Genomic DNA, 19,640 nt, shown 5'->3' with positions numbered 1-19,640 from the left:
AGGTTTTGTTGCCCTCCCAAATGTTAACAACTCCAACACCCCTAAACATTAACTTGGTTTTGGGCTATGCTCGATATTAATTCTCTTTGTGCTCTACCATTTCAGTTCCACTAAGCTTAGACATAGGCTCATATTCTCACGTACACATCAGCTATATAAGCTTAATACTTAGTACACTAAAACGGAAGCATATTCTGACTGTCCATGTGTGATGAGTCTCTTCCTGTGTTCACTGAAGGTTTTGCAGGGCTTTTTCTCTCAGATTCAGCACTGGAGTAGAAGATCTGAGCAACAAGATTTCTTTAAGATCTCTTGTTAATGTTTTGATATAGATTGTGATAGATTTTAATGCAATACAGATGTGTTGGATAAGGATCTGTCTTTAATTGTAGTCTACAAGAATCAAACTGGTAGACAATTAAAAAAAGTTAAGACAATTAAAGAATGGATTTTTATTATTATAATACCTGCTGCAGTCTTACTGTATCCATATGTCTTATTCAGTACCTGTATGGCTAAACATAATTTGATAGTCTTTCTTCTAATATGCACTTACATGCAAGCAGGGCAACATTATTGTCTAAGCTCTGTAAGTATACTACATTATAAAACTGGTGCGTATAAAAAAGGATAAAAACACAAACAAGATCTAAGGGTCATTCTTTGATTAGTGTTGCAAATGAGCTATTTTTTAGATGACTTTTGATTACTATAATTGCTATTTTTAGATTTTTTTTTATTACTATAGTTTTCATTTATTCATTGTCTGTTTTACCACCGCTTGGTCAAAGTTGCGGTGGGTCACAACCAAATAAGTATTCAAGGTATGTAGTGAAGTATGTATGAATTATGTTCATAAAATCACACTCAATACTCTTGTATTACCCCTGAACAAAGAAAGTTTGGATGTTGTTTGGATATGTTTGACTATAATGTAGTTTGCATCATTATTCAAAGAATGACCCATTCATTTGCGATATAGCAAGAGCGGTTGGTTCTGGCTTGTGTACACATCTCAATCGTGCTGGTCCCTCAGTCTTGGGTAATTTCTTGTGGTGGGACAGCCTTGTAGTTGACTGCAGCCTGAGCCCTGTACAAAAACATGATCATTTTACATTACCAGAGACTGACCCAGACAGAATGGTATGCTTTGTTTTTTGCATTTATCAAGACCAAGTTTATGAAACATCAAGAAAACATCAAGTAAGAATACATTTTAGGCTTGAGAAGTTGACTTGATTTGATTGGTATTTGTTGTCAATTGCTAGAAGGAGACTTACTCGTTAGCCCTGGCCTCTTTGTACTTTCGCTTCTTCAGCTGATGAGAGATGAACCATGCCAGCAACGCAATGAAAACAATAGCCAGCAATGCTCCTATAACTGCGCCTGCAATCACCGCATCATTCGCGTCTGGAAAGCATGTCATGAGCTCAACATTAGAAACAATGCATTTTGCTATTTAGAAAAGTAGCACAAACAATGATGGAACAACTGTTTAAAGTAGTTAAAATTGTTTTTTTGAAATGTATGTGGACAACTCATCTAATGACTGAGTTCAGCCATTTAGAGTCCCAAATGGAGCATAAAACAAAACAGAACACCCAGACATGCAGTCTTTATAGAAGAAAATGAAATGTATTGAATGAGTCATACTGATCAGGTCACAGCATCACACTTTTATGGGTTATTATACTCGTAGATATGGCAATTTATCTTTATAATTTTCTGATGGACCTGTTTTATGAAGCAAGAGATCTAGGAGCAATAATAGATCAGCCCCAATACCATAGGCCACAAAAATACAGAACGTTTTGAGCATGTAGCTCATAAAAACTGCCTACTCTTGCCTGCAACAGTTATTATAAAGTTCTAAACATCCTCTAGAAGCAAGATCAGCACATGGACTGTTTGTCAGCTGCTTTAGGATTGGGGTTTTATGGGTAAGCAGCCACACGTTTCAGATCATCATGTAGAGATAAAGCACATCACAATAAAAGTCATACTTCTGTCATCCGTCTTATAGACCAACCTGAACTTGCTGAACACCAGATGTATTTAGCCTGAAAACTGTAAAGCTTGGTGGAGGAAGAACAACGATATTGGACTGTTTCTAATAGGCACTTTTAGTTCCAGTGTAAAAAAAATGCTACAGCATGTAATTGCATTATAGAGGATTACATGCCACCAACTTCTTGGCAGATTATTACTAAAAGCCATTTCTTGGTTAAGCATGACAATATTCTCATACACAAAACAAGATACATGAAATGGTTTGCTAAGTCTGATGCTACAAAACTTGACATAGTCTGTTATAACAATTCTCTGTACTCATACTTTATGTCCACATACTTAGATGTTTTAGTGTATAAACAAGGTTCATTTAAAGTGATTGTATAAGTACATACACTAGATTCAAAGAGTATTCAGACTTACTGACCTTTGCACACTTCGTCTAGAAATTAAAAAGTCCGCCTGTTGCAATTTCAATTGATTGGACATAAAATAGAATGACTTTATTGGTCATATATACATATACACATGTACAGTACAATGAAATTCTTTCTTCACATATCCCAGCTTGTTTGGAAGCTGAGCTTAAGGGCCCAACAGTGGCTGCATGGCAGAGCTTGGATTCAAACTCTCAACCTTTCAGTTGATAGCCCAAAAGCCCTACCCACTAGGCTACCACTGTTTGGAAAGTCACATGTGTGGGTCTATAAGAGCCCACAAATTACACTGCATTGAAAGAACAAAAATATCCCTTAAAGTCAAAGAGATTGTATGTTGAACTCCAATAACAATACTGTGGCAAGGCATAGATCAGGTCCAGAATACAAAACAATATTTTTGAGTGTACCCAGGACTACAGTAGCCTCAATCATTTTGAAATGTAAAAAGCTTGGTACAAGCTTGAACTTTCCTAGAGTTGGTTGTCTAGTCAAATTGTGCATCCTGGCAAAAGGGGCCTTGGTTAGGTGAGAAAGAACCCATTGAAATTGAATAGACACTGCTTATCAGCTTACTAAAACCATCATGCTGTGGGGTGCTTCTCAGCAGCAGTGACAGGAAGACGGGTAAGAATTGAGGGACATATTAAAGCAGCAAAATATGAAAACATCTCTTGAAGAAAACCTTCTTCAGAGTACACAGTTCAATAGCCACAACACTGGAGTGGCTTTGGGGTTCTGTCTATGGCAGTTCACAAATGCTTCCCATTCAGTCAGAAGTTGAAAGGCTGAAGAGTGTCTAAAGAATGGGATAAACTGCCTAAATCCTGGTGTACAAAGATTGTAAAGACATATCGATGAAGACTTCTAGCTATAATTGCTCTTAAAAGGGTTTAAATTATTGAAAAAAAAAAGTATAAATACATTGTGAGTAAATAAAAAAACTTAAAAATGCTTTCATTTCATCACTGTGAGTGTTTAAATACAGTTATATCTATTTAAACTCAAATCCACAACACAATAAAGTGTGCAAAGTTTGTATAACTGTGCAAAGATTTATGATCACACATAACTGGTCTGTACCTGAGTTCAGATTAACAGTGCAGGTGGAGAAACCCACAACGTTGGAAGCATTGCACTGATATTTTCCAAACTCAAACTGAGAGATGTTTCTGAAGTACAAGATACCAGTCTTCACATCTGATAGAAAAGAAAAGAACAAGGTTAAAACACTTCACTTAACTGTATATATGGGCATTTTAGGCATGGTTATAGAAAGTAAGTATAAATTATATAAATAAGTATAAATTAGCCGTTGTCCAGGCCGACACAAATCTCTCTGCATAGTGACATAATTATTCCAAAAGAATTTAAACAACATTTGATATGACTTGCATAGAATTAATCACAAATTAGAAATCACCTAAACACAGTTTAAAACCTAAGGTTTAACTTAGAATTTTAGACTTTTTGACCTACAGACACTCTGAAATCTAATATCCTGTTACACACTTGTTAAGCCCAACACAGGCTGACTGATTCCATTCTCAAGTCTTGTCCAGTTGTAGGTAGGAGCAGGGCTTCCTTTCTCTGAATGGCAGGTCAGAGTAACCAAGTGACCTGTTTCCACATCTCCATGTACAGCACAGAATGGGTGCGATGGTTTTTCTACAAGATAACGAAAAAAAGCAAGTACAGTTAGTGTGCACAACTTATCTTAGGCATACATGACCAAATATACACTTCTGGATAAATCACAAAAAATTGTTTGGATGGCCATGGTTACACCAGCTTTTTTTTGTCAATGAAACCGAAAAGAATGTGACATCACATTAATTTTTCATTTCAGTGAACATCTATTTAACTTTGCCTGTAAATATATATTGTACATTAATTGCATAACTGAATGACCACAGTTTTGACTGCGTTGACCTTTGCAACACATGTAGATCTAAAGGGTGTAAGACCTTTTAAACAAAGTTTCATCCAACAGAATTTTAAGTTATCTATTATTATCTAAATTATAAAAAAGCAACATTGTTTACAATCAGTTGGAAGGCTCAGTTAGATTCAGCATTTTTACTTAAATACCTTGAAATATTTATTAAAATATTTAATGCATAACATATTTCAGTTTTTTTTATCAGTATATTTAACAAAAATTGAATAAATGACTAAGGGTACTAAATGGTGGGATACTTGCTTACTAAATGGTAAACACTTCCTCTGTACTGATGCTGATCTCCACTGCTGATTGAGGATTGCTTTGTGCATGCTGTGCCCAGAGAGCCACACTCTGATTAACACATTATTTCTCGACTCTGTGGAGATGCCATCAATCAGACAGCAGAGGTCGTAATTGCATCAGTTATGAGGTCCCTATCCGGCTTCCCACCCTGTATGAACAACAGCCAATCCTTGTTCATGTGGCCGCCCATCCCAGCTGGATGGCAGAGCTGAGTTTTGAACCGTCGAGTTCAAAATGTCAGCTTTGGTGTGCTAGCATGTTTTACCACTGTCTTTGAGGGGTTTTGTATATTCATACTATTTCTGTGTGGGTTCTATCAGGTACTCTGGTCTCTTCTACCCTTCAAAAACATGCCCAGTGTGGATATCCCCTATGTGTAAATGATTAAGTAAGTGAATATATCACTGTGTGTACCTGTCAGCTTGGCAATCTGTCTGGCGTGTAATTCTACTTATGTGTCCAGTATGTCCAGTATAAAAATTACCCAGGCTCCATTATGCCAGAAATCACTTATGCACTGCCTATTCGCTTCCTTAGATCAATAAAAACTGTTGTTGGAAATATTTGCCATGGAAACCAGCATGGATACAAAAGCCAGTAGTTGTCATGGTGACATTGCAAAAGAGAAGGAGCCTTAGATATCACTTCATTCAACAATAGTCAATGCAGCAATCATACACAGACCTCAGCATTAACTAAATTAGGAGAGCTGTTTACTACCTGGTACATTCCTCAAAAAGCAAAATATTTTTATATTTATAATGTAAAACCTGGCACAGAGTAGTGTAATAGTAAAAGAGGCTGGGCTAGCAAACACAATTGGCCTACCAATTCCAAAAAAGCTGGGACAGTAGGTAAATTGTAAATAAAAATGGACAGCAATGAGCCGCAAGTACATTTTGATTCAATTACAAATAGTACAAGACTAAGTTATTTTTGACCGGCTGTACCCAACCCTTTCCAAAAAATATCCATCAAATTTGGGACCCTGATAAAATAGACTCACTAAAGAGAGAGAAAGTCGGAGGCTCCCATTGTCAGGAGATGATGTCCAGCATAATGTTTTTAAGCCAGGCTGGAATGATAAAGTCAAAGAAGAACAATGGCTTGGCCAACTTGGCTTGGTGGGAGTTTAGGTGTTCAGCACAATGAACATGCCCCAAGTTCTTATGGTCTGTCTAGACCAGCAATTGGTGATTGTCCCCCTCTAGCCAGCATGTTTCCAATAAACCATCACAATAAACCAGCCAGAAAGTGGGGTAAGGCCACTCTGTGATAACCTTGTTCCTGGCTGAATACATTTGCACTCTACCTTTGGGAAACCTAAAGTCCAGATAGGTTTTGGTGCTGGCATGAAACTGTGACCTCTCCATATCTAAAGTGGGCTATGTGCTCATCCTGGATTTTTACAGACCATCGTGGAGCCTCAGCCAGCCTCCCTCCGACATAGCCAGTCATGTCTGTGTGTAGATGCCTGACTGGCCAGTAGCATCAATAAAGATTTAAATCCTGGATCCCAGCGGTAATGGATTAGCAAAATTTATAACTCAGTCATCCAAATGCCAGTATTGTAGTAAAGAACATGGGGTACATTTTATGAAGTTTTAGACTTTCTGTATAAGTTGTTTAAACTTCAGTGAAATTATTCTTAATAATATAAACCATGTTATTGTTCAGATATTAAAATACTGTTCATTTAACAAAAGGCCTATCCAAACAGCAAAACCTGTTCAAATGTCCATCCTTAGACCAAATTTAGCACTAAAGAATTAAAAAAAGGTGAGGGAACTTTAGCAAAAAGCTAAATATCTGCAGTTTTGTACTCCTACAGGACTGGCATTTGTTACTTCTGGTGTAATATAAATCTTAAGAAAGATGTTACCTAAAACGTTGACCCTGGTGTTAGCATCAGTGGTGCCCTGAAAGTCAGGTGGGTTGTGGACTTCACACGTGTAAGTTCCAGCATCAGCAAGCTGCATGTTAGTGATGGAGATTGAGGCGTTCATGGTGGTGTTTAGTGTAGAAAGCAGACTTAACCTATTCTGGAAGCGGGTGCCAATTTGCTGAAATCCTGACTGGTAGTAGTACACCTAGAAATAATAATAAAAACAAACATAATAAATGATATAAACAAAAATACACCTAAAAAATCAATAAAAGAAAAAAAAACATAAATATAATTAAAAATATTGGCTGGTTAGTTGTAGTCAACTGGCACTAGCTGGCAAAGAGTATAAAACAATGGACCACTGGTGGACAGAGTAGCTGGTGTGGTGGTAACTCAGTTTTCACCTTTTCTGTCACGTGGGAGAAAGGAGGACTCAAACGCAGAGATAAAAAATTAAAGATTTTTATTTTTATTTAATAAACAGAAATATAACAGGAAAATAAAAAACCCAAACTAAAAAACCGATCGGAACCTCCGACGGAAGCTGCCGGTGAAACCGACAAAAAAGACAATAAGGAGAACTGAAAGAGAGGCGGACACGAACCCCGGTCTTTTGGGTGAGAACCGGGGACTTAAACACCGCGCCAACCAGGCACGGAAATGAAGTTACGCGTGGGCGCTGAAAGCGCTACTGAAATCAGCAGCGGAAGCTACAAGCTCCGCTGAGCGTTGACCCCAGCACAGCGGTAGGCTGGCGGGGAAGTGATGCGGAGCGCAACGGCTTACGGTCGCGGTGACAGGGGCACTCCGATCTGAAAAAGGGGAAAAAGAGACAAGCACAGTTAGGAAGCTCCACTTGCGGATTCGAACCGGGGTTGGTGGCAGACCGGCCAAGCGCTTAACAAAGTCGCCACCCAGCGGTTACCGAATCCAAATACAATATTCAAATAAGAGATTCTGCAGCGAGGTAGCACCAGCGCCACACAGTGGTCCGGTGCGCACCCGCTAAGCTAATGGCTAAGGGAACAACAAGAGGCAGTTCGAGGACTGCGCGGCGTCGCACCACCCTATTTCAATGAAGACGAAAGAAAACCTCAATACCTCAAACCTTGCGGTTTCTACATGCCCGAATGGCCTTATGCCACCAGGGCTACCACCTAAGGCTATGAAAACGGCGTGGGCGAGCTACCACAGGCAACAGGAAACAAACAAAAGGTGCGACACCCGCCACTGTGTGATGCTGGCTTAAATAATCATCCCCACAGCTGCGGGTGATCAGCCCTAATTGGTGACCCACTACTTATGGCCTTGTTGTCTGAGCTCTGTAAGACCTGTTTCGCTGGGAACCCGGGGCACGTTCACCAGCTACTACAGGCTTCGTTATAGAACCCCCTCCTCTAGGGACAGCTCCTGAGGTCCCAAGACCCGCAGCTCGGTTCCGTCGGAACTCGCGGATCAGTTCCGGGTACCCATGAACGTTCCTCAGGGCCGTAACCCTCCCAATCCACCAGGTATTGGGTGCTACCCTGAACTTTCCTGCTATCCAGCAGTCGGCGAACCGTGAAGGCAGGGGCACCCTGGATGATACGAGGGGCGGGGGGTTTGGGAGGGGGTAAGACTCCCCCGCACATAAATGGTCGGAGATGGGAGACATGGAAGGTTGGATGCACTTTCATGTGGGGAGGAAGCTCCAACCTATACGTCACCGGGTTTATCCGCTTTACCACCTTGAATGGACCAATGTACTTGGGTGCCAACTTGTGTGGGGCACCTCGAACGGGGAGATCCCTCGTCGAGACAAGTACTCTTTGGCCAGGCCGGAAGGTAAGAGCCGGCTGTCGCCTGCGGTCAGCTTTGCGCTTCATAGAGCGCTGGGTGGCTACAAGGGCCTGCCTAGCTTTCCGCCAGGCGGCGCGGCAGCGGCGGACATGAAGCTGTACAGACGGGACCGCTACCTGCTGCTCCTGCTCAGGAAAGAGCGGCGGAGGGTACCCGAACTGAGCTTCAAACGGTGACATGCCAATCGCCGAATGATGCAGGGTATTGTGAGCAAACTCTGCCCACATCAGCTTATCCGACCACGTGGTCGGATTCCCTGCCGTCAGGCACCTGAGCATCTTGCTCAGATCCTGGATCAGCCTCTCCGACTGCCCGTTGGACTCCGGGTGATACCCGGAGGATAAGCTGACCGTAGCGCCAATAAGTTGGCAAAAGGCCCGCCAGCACTGGCTTACAAACTGCGGGCCCCGATCTGACACAATGTCTGATGGGACCCCATGCGCTCTCACCACATGTTGCAGAATGATTTGCGCGGTACCCATGGCGGATGGCAGCTTGGGCAGCGGAACAAAGAGGCAAGACTTGGTGAATCGGTCGACAATTACCAATACAGCCGTGAACCCTCTGGACTTTGGCAAGCCTGTCACAAAGTCCAGGGAGATGTGGGACCACGGTCTAGCAGGTATTGGTAACGGATGAAGAAGGCCCCTTGGGCGTTCTCTGGGGCTCTTGTTCAGAGCACACACAGAGCAGGTACGGACAAGATCACGTACCTCATTCTCCATCCCCGGCCACCAAAATCTTTGGCGCAACAAAACCAGGGACTTAGTCACGCCTGGGTGCGCCGCAAACGGGGAAGCATGAGCCCATTCAAAAACCTGACGCCGTACGGATGAAGGTACGTACAGTCTGTCAGGAGGTCCCCCATCGGGGTCGGGTTCGGCCCTTTGGGCGTCCCGAATGACCTTAGAAATGCCCCAGGTGACTGGGGCCGCTATCTGGGTCGAGGGGATCACGGGATCAGGTCCGGTCTCCGACCTAGTCGGCTCCCACTGTCTAGACAGGGCATCCGGTTTAATGTTTTTGGATCCCGGTCTGTATGACAGTGTAAAGTGGAACCTTCCGAAAAATAAGGACCACCGGGCCTGACGAGAGTTCATCCTCTTTACTTGTTGGATGAACGACAGATTCTTGTGATCCGTCCAAACAAGAAAGGGATGTTTGGCCCCCTCGAGCCAGTGTCGCCACTCCTCTAATGCCAATTTAATGGCCAAGAGTTCCTTGTCTCCAACCGGGTAATTCCGCTCGGCTGGAGTCAGGCGGTGCGAGAAGAAGGCACACGGATGCAACTTCTTCCCTGGCCCCACTCTCTGGGACAGCACTGCCCCTACTCCGACCTCAGAGGCATCCACTTCGACCACGAAGGATTCCTCTGGGTCAGGTAACTGCAAGACAGGTGCAGTTGTTAAGAGAGCTTTGAGCTTATCAAAAGCTTGTTGGGCCTGCACCGACCATTTGAAAGCGCCCTTGCCTGTAAGGGCCGTCAATGGAGCAGCGATAGAGCTGAAGTTCTTAATAAAACGCCGAAAAAAATTTGCAAAGCCCAAAAATCTTTGCAGTTGGCGTAAAGAACCCGGAGTTGGCCACTTCTCCACAGCAGATACTTTAGCCGTGTCCATGCGCAGGGTGCCCTGGGAAACCACGAACCCCAGGAACGAAACCATGGGGGAGTGAAAGACGGACTTCTCCAACTTGACAAACAAATGATTGTTGAGCAGGAGCTGGAGAACTCGTCGGACATGCCCTATGTGTTCGTCGATGGACCGACTAAAGATAAGAATGTCGTCTAAGTAAACATAGACGAATTTACCAAGAGTCTCCCGCAAGACCTCATTGATAAATCTCTGGAAGACTGCGGGGGCATTCATTAACCCAAATGGCATCACCAGATACTCATAGTGGCCAGTGGGCGTAATGAACGCAGTCTTCCATTCATCCCCCTGCCTGATCCGGATCAAATTATACGCGCTGCGAAGATCGAGCTTTGAAAAAACGGATGCTCGCTGAAGGGCTTCGAAAGCCGTGGCCATCAGCGGCAGCGGGTATCGATCCTTGATCGTTAAGGCATTTAGACCGCGGTAGTCGACACAGGGGCGCAGGGTGCCGTCCTTCTTACTTACAAAAAAGAACCCTGCCCTAGCTGGGGAGGACGAAGGACGGATGAACCCCTGTTTGAGGGCCTCACGCACATACTCCTCCATAGCGACCTTCTCTGGACCGGAGAGCGAGAAAAGGCGCCCTCTAGGGGGAGTAGAGCCAGGCAACAAGTTGATGGCGCAGTCGAACGGTCTGTGGGGGGGCAAGTCCTGCGCCCGGGACTTGCTAAAAACCTCCCGTAAATCATGGTACACAGGAGGAACTGTGGTCAGATCCGGGGTCTCCATTCTGAGTACTGGCGGAGTATGCCTCGTGCCAGCCTGAAGCAGGCACGAATCCTGGCACCGTGTTCCCCAGATGAAGATTGACCCGGTGACCCAGTCGATCTGGGGGTTGTGTCTTTGCAACCACGAGTGACCCAAGACCACCTGGAGGTGAGGAACGTGAGTCACTAAAAAGGTGATCCGTTCCTCGTGGTCATCTAGACGCAACGTTAACCATTGCGTCCGATGGGTAACCGGGCTGCCCGCTACGGCTCGACCATCCACAGCATGGACCGAGACCGGCTTGGTTAGCGGTTGGACCTCTATCCCCAGCCTGTGTACCAGATCGATATCTATAAAACTCTCCACCGCCCCCGAATCAACACAAGCCCTAAGGCTTGTGCCCGCCGAACCCCAAGACAACCGGGCCGCAAGAAACAGGCCCTGAGTAGGGATGTTAATTGGGCCCTCTCTCGTGTCCCTGGCACGAGAGCGGCCTAGTTGTTTAACGGAGGCCTAGATCGAAAGGTCGAGCCCGATGCCGGGCGGGCATCGGGTCTTGACGATCCAAGCTGCATGGGTTCGGGCTCTGGTTCGGGTGGAGGGGCAGTGGGAGTGGCTTGCGCGCGAACAAACTGAGGACAGGTGTTCCGCTCGCGCGCACGCTGGCGAAGGCGAGTGTCAATGGAAATTGCCAGCGTGTAAAAAGCCTTAAGTGTAGTGGGTGGATCCCTAGTGGCTAGCTCATCCTTAACTTTACCTGCGAGGCCACGGTGAAAAATGGCTGTAAGGGCCCCCTCGTCCCAGCCGCACTCTGCGGCTAGCGTTCGGAACTCTACCACAAAATCGGCTACCGATCGATTACCCTGGGTTATCTCGAGCAGGCGTGGCCCTGCCTCACGGCCCCCCAAAGGGTGAAAGAAGGTCTCCTTGAGAGCCTCCTTAAATGCACTTTCGGAAGAGCACTCGGGGGCGTTCTGCTCCCAGAGGGCGGTAGCCCATTCTAATGCTCTTCCGGAAAGCAAGGAGACGATGTAGGCGACTTTAGAGCGTTCAGTAGGGTAGCGAGAGGGTTGTAGCTCGAACGCCAGCGCACACTGCAGGAGAAAGCCGCGACACCTCTTAGCGTCCCCCGAAAACCTTTCGGGGGGAGGAATAGGGGTGTCGCGGACTACAGGCTCCGCAGATTGGGCTACGGGATTAGGAGTGGGCTCCAAGGTAGGCGGGTGCCGGGTAAGTGCTGCTACCCGTTGAGCCAGCTCATTGAGGGCCACCTCATGTCTGCCCAACGCCTGCCCTTGGTGGCGTAAAGCGTCCGCGAGGGGTCGGGGCTCTGCTGGGTCCATTACTGGTCGCACCTTTCTGTCACGTGGGAGAAAGGAGGACTCAAACGCAGAGATAAAAAATTAAAGATTTTTATTTTTATTTAATAAACAGAAATATAACAGGAAAATAAAAAACCCAAACTAAAAAACCGATCGGAACCTCCGACGGAAGCTGCCGGTGAAACCGACAAAAAAGACAATAAGGAGAACTGAAAGAGAGGCGGACACGAACCCCGGTCTTTTGGGTGAGAACCGGGGACTTAAACACCGCGCCAACCAGGCACGGAAATGAAGTTACGCGTGGGCGCTGAAAGCGCTACTGAAATCAGCAGCGGAAGCTACAAGCTCCGCTGAGCGTTGACCCCAGCACAGCGGTAGGCTGGCGGGGAAGTGATGCGGAGCGCAACGGCTTACGGTCGCGGTGACAGGGGCACTCCGATCTGAAAAAGGGGAAAAAGAGACAAGCACAGTTAGGAAGCTCCACTTGCGGATTCGAACCGGGGTTGGTGGCAGACCGGCCAAGCGCTTAACAAAGTCGCCACCCAGCGGTTACCGAATCCAAATACAATATTCAAATAAGAGATTCTGCAGCGAGGTAGCACCAGCGCCACACAGTGGTCCGGTGCGCACCCGCTAAGCTAATGGCTAAGGGAACAACAAGAGGCAGTTCGAGGACTGCGCGGCGTCGCACCACCCTATTTCAATGAAGACGAAAGAAAACCTCAATACCTCAAACCTTGCGATTTCTACATGCCCGAATGGCCTTATGCCACCAGGGCTACCACCTAAGGCTATGAAAACGGCGTGGGCGAGCTACCACAGGCAACAGGAAACAAACAAAAGGTGCGACACCCGCCACTGTGTGATGCTGGCTTAAATAATCATCCCCACAGCTGCGGGTGATCAGCCCTAATTGGTGACCCACTACTTATGGCCTTGTTGTCTGAGCTCTGTAAGACCTGTTTCGCTGGGAACCCGGGGCACGTTCACCAGCTACTACAGGCTTCGTTATATTTTCTGTTTGAACTACCTGTTCATACTTTTCTGTGTTGTCATACATTTTGCTGGGGGCTTATCAGTAATGCCCCTATGGGGCAAGAGCATGGCCATCTGAGTTTTCTGATGTTTGCTAGGGGCAACGTAGGCTTATGTTCCTGTGGGGGGATTGTCACCTTTTTCTTTTCTAGGGGTGCATGTAGAGTGTGATACCGACTAACTCACTTGTCTGTCTGTTCTTTCACTTCTTTCTTTTTCGAATTCTTTCACTATTTGTTTTGGTTTTCTTTTGTTTCTCTTTTTTTATTATTTTGGTTACTTCTTGTCTTAGTTATATTTGTCTTCTTTGTTTGTGAGTTGAATATAACTTGTGGAAATGTGGACTTGTGGAACCCAGTTTCCCAAGAAACAATCTTATATATGCTATACTATATATATACCGTATATCAGTGGCGATTTCTCCAAGACTGCAAGGGAAGCTCAGTTTCCCCTAAAATGTCAAAAATTAAATGGTCAAATATGTACAGTTGTGTTAACATTTCATTGACTACAATTGCGTTAGAACACGTTCATCTTAAATACGAGTTTGTTCAGAATCAGCTACTTATCACAAATCGACTAACTCGAACTTCTCATACATTCCCTTAGCGTCAATGCATTTGCCCGCAGAAGCTGAGCGTCTATTCACTTCAATGGGACTGCATGAAAAGGTTTTTTTCATTGCTTCGAAACTCGCCGGTCATTGGATAAATGCCACGATTTTGTCCTGCCCCCGGACGCTGAGCGTCTCTGGGGGTGAATGGAACTGTAGGCGGGTGTGGATGCTGAGCTTCTGCAAGATGATTGGAGGATCAGTCGAAAGGCTGAATCCCATTTTGATTGACAGCTATTTTGATCTCTACACCATCACTTAATCACTGGGAGCTTCAGTCCCATCGCGGATTTTGCGAGTGAAGTCGAAAGACAAACTGCAACCCATTTCAGGACATTTTCTTGAAAAGGAATGGAGGGCAGAATTTATATATAAATAAATTAACAAATTTTATGATGTAAGCCGACAATGAGCTTCCCCTCTTTGAAAGACCAGCAGCCGCCACTGCTGTATATATGTACTATTTAATTACCAGAAGAATACCTTTGTCATACATACATATACACAAGTACAGTACAATGACATTTTTTTCAGCATATCCCAGCTTACGTAGTACGGCGCCTCTGGAGCAGAAAGGGTTAAGGGCCTTGCTCAAGGACCCAAATGTGGCTGCATAGCAGAGCCTGGATTTGAACCAACAATCTTCTGATTGACAGCCCAAAGTTCTACCCACTAGGCTACCACTGTCCCAAAAAGTATTTAAATACAAGTAAATATAATATTTAAATGCAAACACAAACAGATAAATACTAAATTAATTGGGAATAACATATTCAAACAAAATAAATTACATTACTTCCAACATTAGTTGCAAAACAATTAGTGACAGTTACAGCTTTATTTTGTATTGATGTTTGGAGCTGTTGTGTTGTTGAACTGTCCAGATTTAGTTTCTTGACTGATAAGATTGAATTCTTAAATACGTTCTGGTCTGGTTTTCAGAGAAACATCCCCCTGTAATAACCCTCAGACATTTATACTGTAGGGTAGGTTTGTATTCTTAGACACACCACCAGAAAAGCTAAATTACTGCCAAATTGTTATATATTTGTTTAATCTAAACTTGTTCTGTTTTGTTGTTTAATTCAGTCTGTGTACAGTTTTGTCTTGCACATATTTACACATTTGTAATGCATCAGTTTGATTCCGTACTTTTGTACATGCAGCACATAACAAATGTTGTACGCATTGGTAAGGTTTAATTTTGGATGTGGATTTTACTCTACAGTCATAGATAAAACTGGCACTGTTAAACAAACCTTTTCTTTCGTTATCAGGGTGTGCCTTGTGCTAAAGCAGGTACAAAGTTTAATGAACAAAACACAGAAGCACTGATTAAACTGTTTGAATGGCTTGAAACACATCTAATATGATGGTTGGTATACAGTCTAAGGCAAAAGTTCATCCTCTCCATAAAATGTTTTGCTTTGTTGATTTTCCTAGTGCAAATATAGAATATTAAAATGAAATAAAGAGTAAATATAGAATATTAAATATAAATGTAGAATATAAAAATAAAGTATTAATACATTGTGTGAGGGACAGTGGTAGCCTAGCGAGTAGAGCTTTGGGCTATGAACTGAAAGGTTAAGTGTTTGAATCTTGGCTCTGCCATGCAGCCACTGTTGGGCCCTTGATCAAGTCCCTTAACCCTCTCAGCTCCAGGGGCGCTGTACAATGGCTGACCCTGCGCTCTGACCCCAGCTTCCAAACAAGCTGGGATATGTGAAGAAAGAATTTCATTGTACTGTACATCTGTATAGGTATATATGACAAATAAAGACATTCTATATAATTAATACACAAATAGGGGTGTCATAAAATTACAACATGCTGACTATTAATAATAAGTAATAAGTAATTTAAAGTAATAATTATTCAATAAAAAAATAAGCCTTAAAATATGTCTTTAACATCCATTCATTCATTCATTCATTCATTTTCTTATTCGCGTATCCAATTAGGGTCACGGTGGGTGGGTGGGGGGGGGGGGGGTGGGGGGGGGGGGGGGGGGGGTGTTGTTGCAAGGCACACAGTAACACCCTGGACGGGATGCCAGTCCATCGCAGGGGAGACACACATACACACACACACACACACACACACACACACACACACACACACACACACACACACCCATTCACCTATAGGTCAATTCAGTGTCTTCAATTGTAGAATTTATATTTACAAGTTGTTGGACCAGCAATAACATAACACATTCTCATTTTAACATATGTTGTTTGTTTATTAGGATTTTAACGTCATGTTTTACACACTTAAATTTATGACAGAAACGGTAGTTACTGGTTACACAAAATTCATCAGTTTAAGTTTAATGTCAAACAGTCATGGACAATTTTGTATCTCCAGTTAACCTCACTTGCATCTTTTTGGACCCTGGGAGGAAACCAGAGCTCCCGGAGGAAACCCACACAGACAACATGCAAACTCCTCACAGAAAGGACCTGGACCGCCACACCTGAGGATCGAACCCAGGACCTTCTTGCTGTGAGGTGACAATGCTACCCACTGAGCCACCATGCCACCCTTAACATCTGATGTAAGTATATATTACTTATATTTATGTTAATCTCAGCAAAAAGAAATCGATCTAAAAACTGTTTATGCATAAAAATATAAATGTATTTATGTATATAATGACTATAATGTTTACAATTTTAAACTGACTGACAATCACTTACTCACCTGTTCTGGACTCACTGCACCCACAGGATAGAGAGTCCACTGAACCATGACATTATTCAGGGGTGCGTTGGTGGAAAAAGTACAAAATAGATTTGCAGTCTCACCACTGGTAACATTGATAGCCTTCTCGGAAACCTGCACCATGATGGATAGTGTGCTGCCTAAAAAACACACAGATGTAACCATTAAACAGTGGCAGTAATTTCCTTCCTACTTTTAACATTACAACATTACAACATTACATTTAAGGGAACCTGTCAGTTTTACTAAACGGAGAATATATGTTGTTATGTCTTGTACAGATCAATAAAGTTACCAAAGTAGATCTTTCCCTGTATTTTCTTGATATAACACTGACAAAAGGGACTAAAACAAATAGCTCAAACAAGCAAAAACTAATCAATAGGCAGTAATGTTACCAACAAAACTAGGATCCTAATCCTAGCTACTATTACAGTTGTTGAATTATCGAACACTTACTGCATGGCAACAGTGTTCAATCAGTAATCTCATGTTCATGTCCTAACTGAATTTTGACTACTGTTATTAAGCTTTTTTAAGGGAAGTCATATTACATTTGTGCAGAAAGCTTCTATCTTTTCACAGTCTGAAACTCTGGGCTGTGGATGCACCATCCTGTCAAAATCTGCCAACCTTTGGGTTCGTTTACGAACAAATGCCCTTGATTTACCTTTCTCAACAAATATTTAATAAATATGTGATAGAAATACCTGCCAGGGGAAAAAAAGAAAAAAATATCAATACAAATTTAAAAAAATCAAGGATGTTTAGAATTTGTAGAGAGAGGCATATGTGCATTATCAGGGCTGCACTCAATCAAACTATTAAAGAATGAGAACTTTTACAAAATACATACTATAACTCAATATGAAGTGTTTTGATATAAAACACAGAACTCTTAGGCTGCTAACAGACCAAAAAGACTGACCACTGCTTAGGGGCAAGCTGAAGGGCTGAGCCTCAATCCACACACAAAATTCCATATAGTGTGCTCAAAATGGCCACAATGTTGTAACACCTGCAGAATGTGACCAGCAGGGACATGATGGCTTCTTGATGGCAGCACATGATTAAATTAAATTGATCATTGTGTTTACTGACAAAGGTTGTTTTCCCCAATATATCTCCAATATATCTTTGTTTTACCTACTGTCCCAACTAATTTAGGTTTGTATAAAAGTATTAAATCTGTTTTGCCTGTTTACATTTGTCCAAGTGATACAAATACTACATGTGGTATGTCAGTTTTTAATGCAGTGCAATCTAAAGTATCAAAAATCCCACACATTTAATACTTCATGTATAGAGATTTTTCAGATTTTCTAAATCCTTTAATATTGTCAAAGTTTAAACAGTAAAATTCACAAATTTCTTGCAATCATGCATTAAGGAATTTTGTTGTTTAAATACTGGACTATTCCTTCATGCGCTTTTTCACAAAGATGGCGACCCATCCTTGCTCGTAGATGACTAAGCCTTTTGTTAATGCTCCCTTTATACCCAATAATGATTGAAACCTGTAGCCTGTTCACCTGTTTACATGGGTAATATTTCGATTCCGATCCAACAGGTATTTTTGATCATTACACAAATTTTCCAAGCGCTTCTAAAAATTAGCACATATTTACAAAAATCAATAAAGTTGATAATGTAAGACATCCTTTTTTGCTGTTTTTAATTACATACATGTAAGATTTAAACAATACTGTTTGTTTTAACTTTTGTTTTACCTACTGTCCCAACTAATTTAGGTTTGTATAAAAGTATTAAATCTGTTTTGCCTGTTTACATTTGTGAGTCACAAAAGCAGAGCTGAACCTTATTCACTGTTCCATGTGATACATAAAACCTACTAAGCATTGATGACAAAATCTTGATGGTTACCAAGAATGAAAATAAGTAATTGATGTTTTACAGATATTTTAAATACGTCATTATAAAATGTGTGACAATAATAATATTTTATGTTTATATAGTCTGAATCTCATTTAAACATCAGCGATACTATAAAGAATTAAAAATTACTCACCTACAACACTCAACAACACAATGATCCCAAATGCAGTCATGTCTAGAGGTTAAAAATATCAAAATCAAAAGAAAATATTTAGCAAAAATAACTCAAGCTCTCAATTTCCTATAGTCTACTGACACAGTAACAGTAGTTTTCTTTCTTGGACCAAACTTATCTTCCCAAACCCTAATGGTCAACACCCTTTAAAAATCCAACGGACAAATCAACACACGATTAAGCTGTGGTTCCTGTTTGAGTTTGCTTTCTCAGGGCCTATGTACACTTAATGACGTTTTTCTCAGTAGCTTTTTGTCTGGCTTGGTACGTTTCTATTTTTTATGTATCACCAATGGCTTTTTCTCTCCTTGTGTATGGTTTATTAATAGGTTTATGTTTTATAAATCTTAATTAAATGCAGATTGTTATAAAACGTTGATTGTAAATATCACAGATTGCATTGATTCATAAATGAGTAATTCATGGATTTAACACACAGATTCAATAAGTAACAGTCTTCCTCATGTGTGTGTATGTGTGTGTACATTAAATATTTTTTTATTGAACAAACCTACAAACGGTATGAACAGGTTTATGTGAACACCCGACCATAAACTTGTTGGACAATAAAATTACAGGCATTAACATTAAGTTGGCCTGGCCATTGTGGCTATAACAGCCTCCACTCTTTAAGGAAAGTTTTTTTTACAAGAGTGAGTCTGTTTGGATTTATGCCCATTTAGTACCAAATAATTACTGTACATTTATATATAAACAATTTCCCTCTAATTTAATGTGTATCAATTAAAGGTTGGATTTCTCTTATTTCCACTGTGAGATTAAGCTAATTTACCAAAGGTGACTTTCATATCACCCTTGTTTGCTCACGTTTTCCTGAGGGTGCCAATAATTGTGCAGAAGACTGTATATATACCCATTTGGCTTTATTGTGCACACTTTATTGTGTCGGGCAACTCATTGGACTGTATATAATTGACATTTTTAGCAATTATCTTTGTCTTAAGCAGAGTTCAACTTTAATTATTTAAATCATGATTCCGTTTAGAAATATGATCAATAAATCACATAAACATACAGCACAACACTTATACAAATAAAGGAGCCTATAGTGTTGGAAAAATACTGA

The 19,640-nt window shown here is 42.2% G+C and overlaps 1 protein-coding gene across 1 annotated transcript; it reads right to left on the bottom strand.

Moving 5' to 3' along the window:
• Positions 1-871: 871 nt before the first annotated feature.
• LOC134330596 (V-set and immunoglobulin domain-containing protein 1-like) lies at positions 872-18,551 on the bottom strand. Its single transcript, XM_063011788.1, has 7 exons — positions 18,512-18,551; positions 16,462-16,622; positions 6,578-6,785; positions 3,960-4,115; positions 3,531-3,647; positions 1,281-1,410; positions 872-1,090 (listed from the first exon to the last, which is right to left on the bottom strand). Exons 1-7 carry the CDS (start codon positions 18,549-18,551, stop codon positions 1,033-1,035), a joined length of 870 nt encoding a protein of 289 aa, XP_062867858.1. The 3' UTR covers positions 872-1,032.
• Positions 18,552-19,640: the final 1,089 nt, after the last annotated feature.

Source organism: Trichomycterus rosablanca, chromosome 16, assembly GCF_030014385.1.
Source record: "Trichomycterus rosablanca isolate fTriRos1 chromosome 16, fTriRos1.hap1, whole genome shotgun sequence".
Classification (NCBI taxonomy): Eukaryota; Metazoa; Chordata; class Actinopteri; order Siluriformes; family Trichomycteridae; genus Trichomycterus; species Trichomycterus rosablanca.
This window is presented reverse-complemented; position numbering and strand designations above follow the sequence as displayed.

Coding starts and splice junctions, on each gene's coding strand:
- LOC134330596 (XM_063011788.1), bottom strand. CDS start 18,551: ATGACTGCATTTGGGATCATTGTGTTGTTGAGTGTTGTAG. Junction 6,786..16,461: donor GTGCAGTGAGTCCAGAACAG/GTGAGTAAGTGA, acceptor TATTATTTCTAG/GTGTACTACTACCAGTCAGG. Junction 1,411..3,530: donor CACTGTTAATCTGAACTCAG/GTACAGACCAGT, acceptor CATGCTTTCCAG/ACGCGAATGATGCGGTGATT.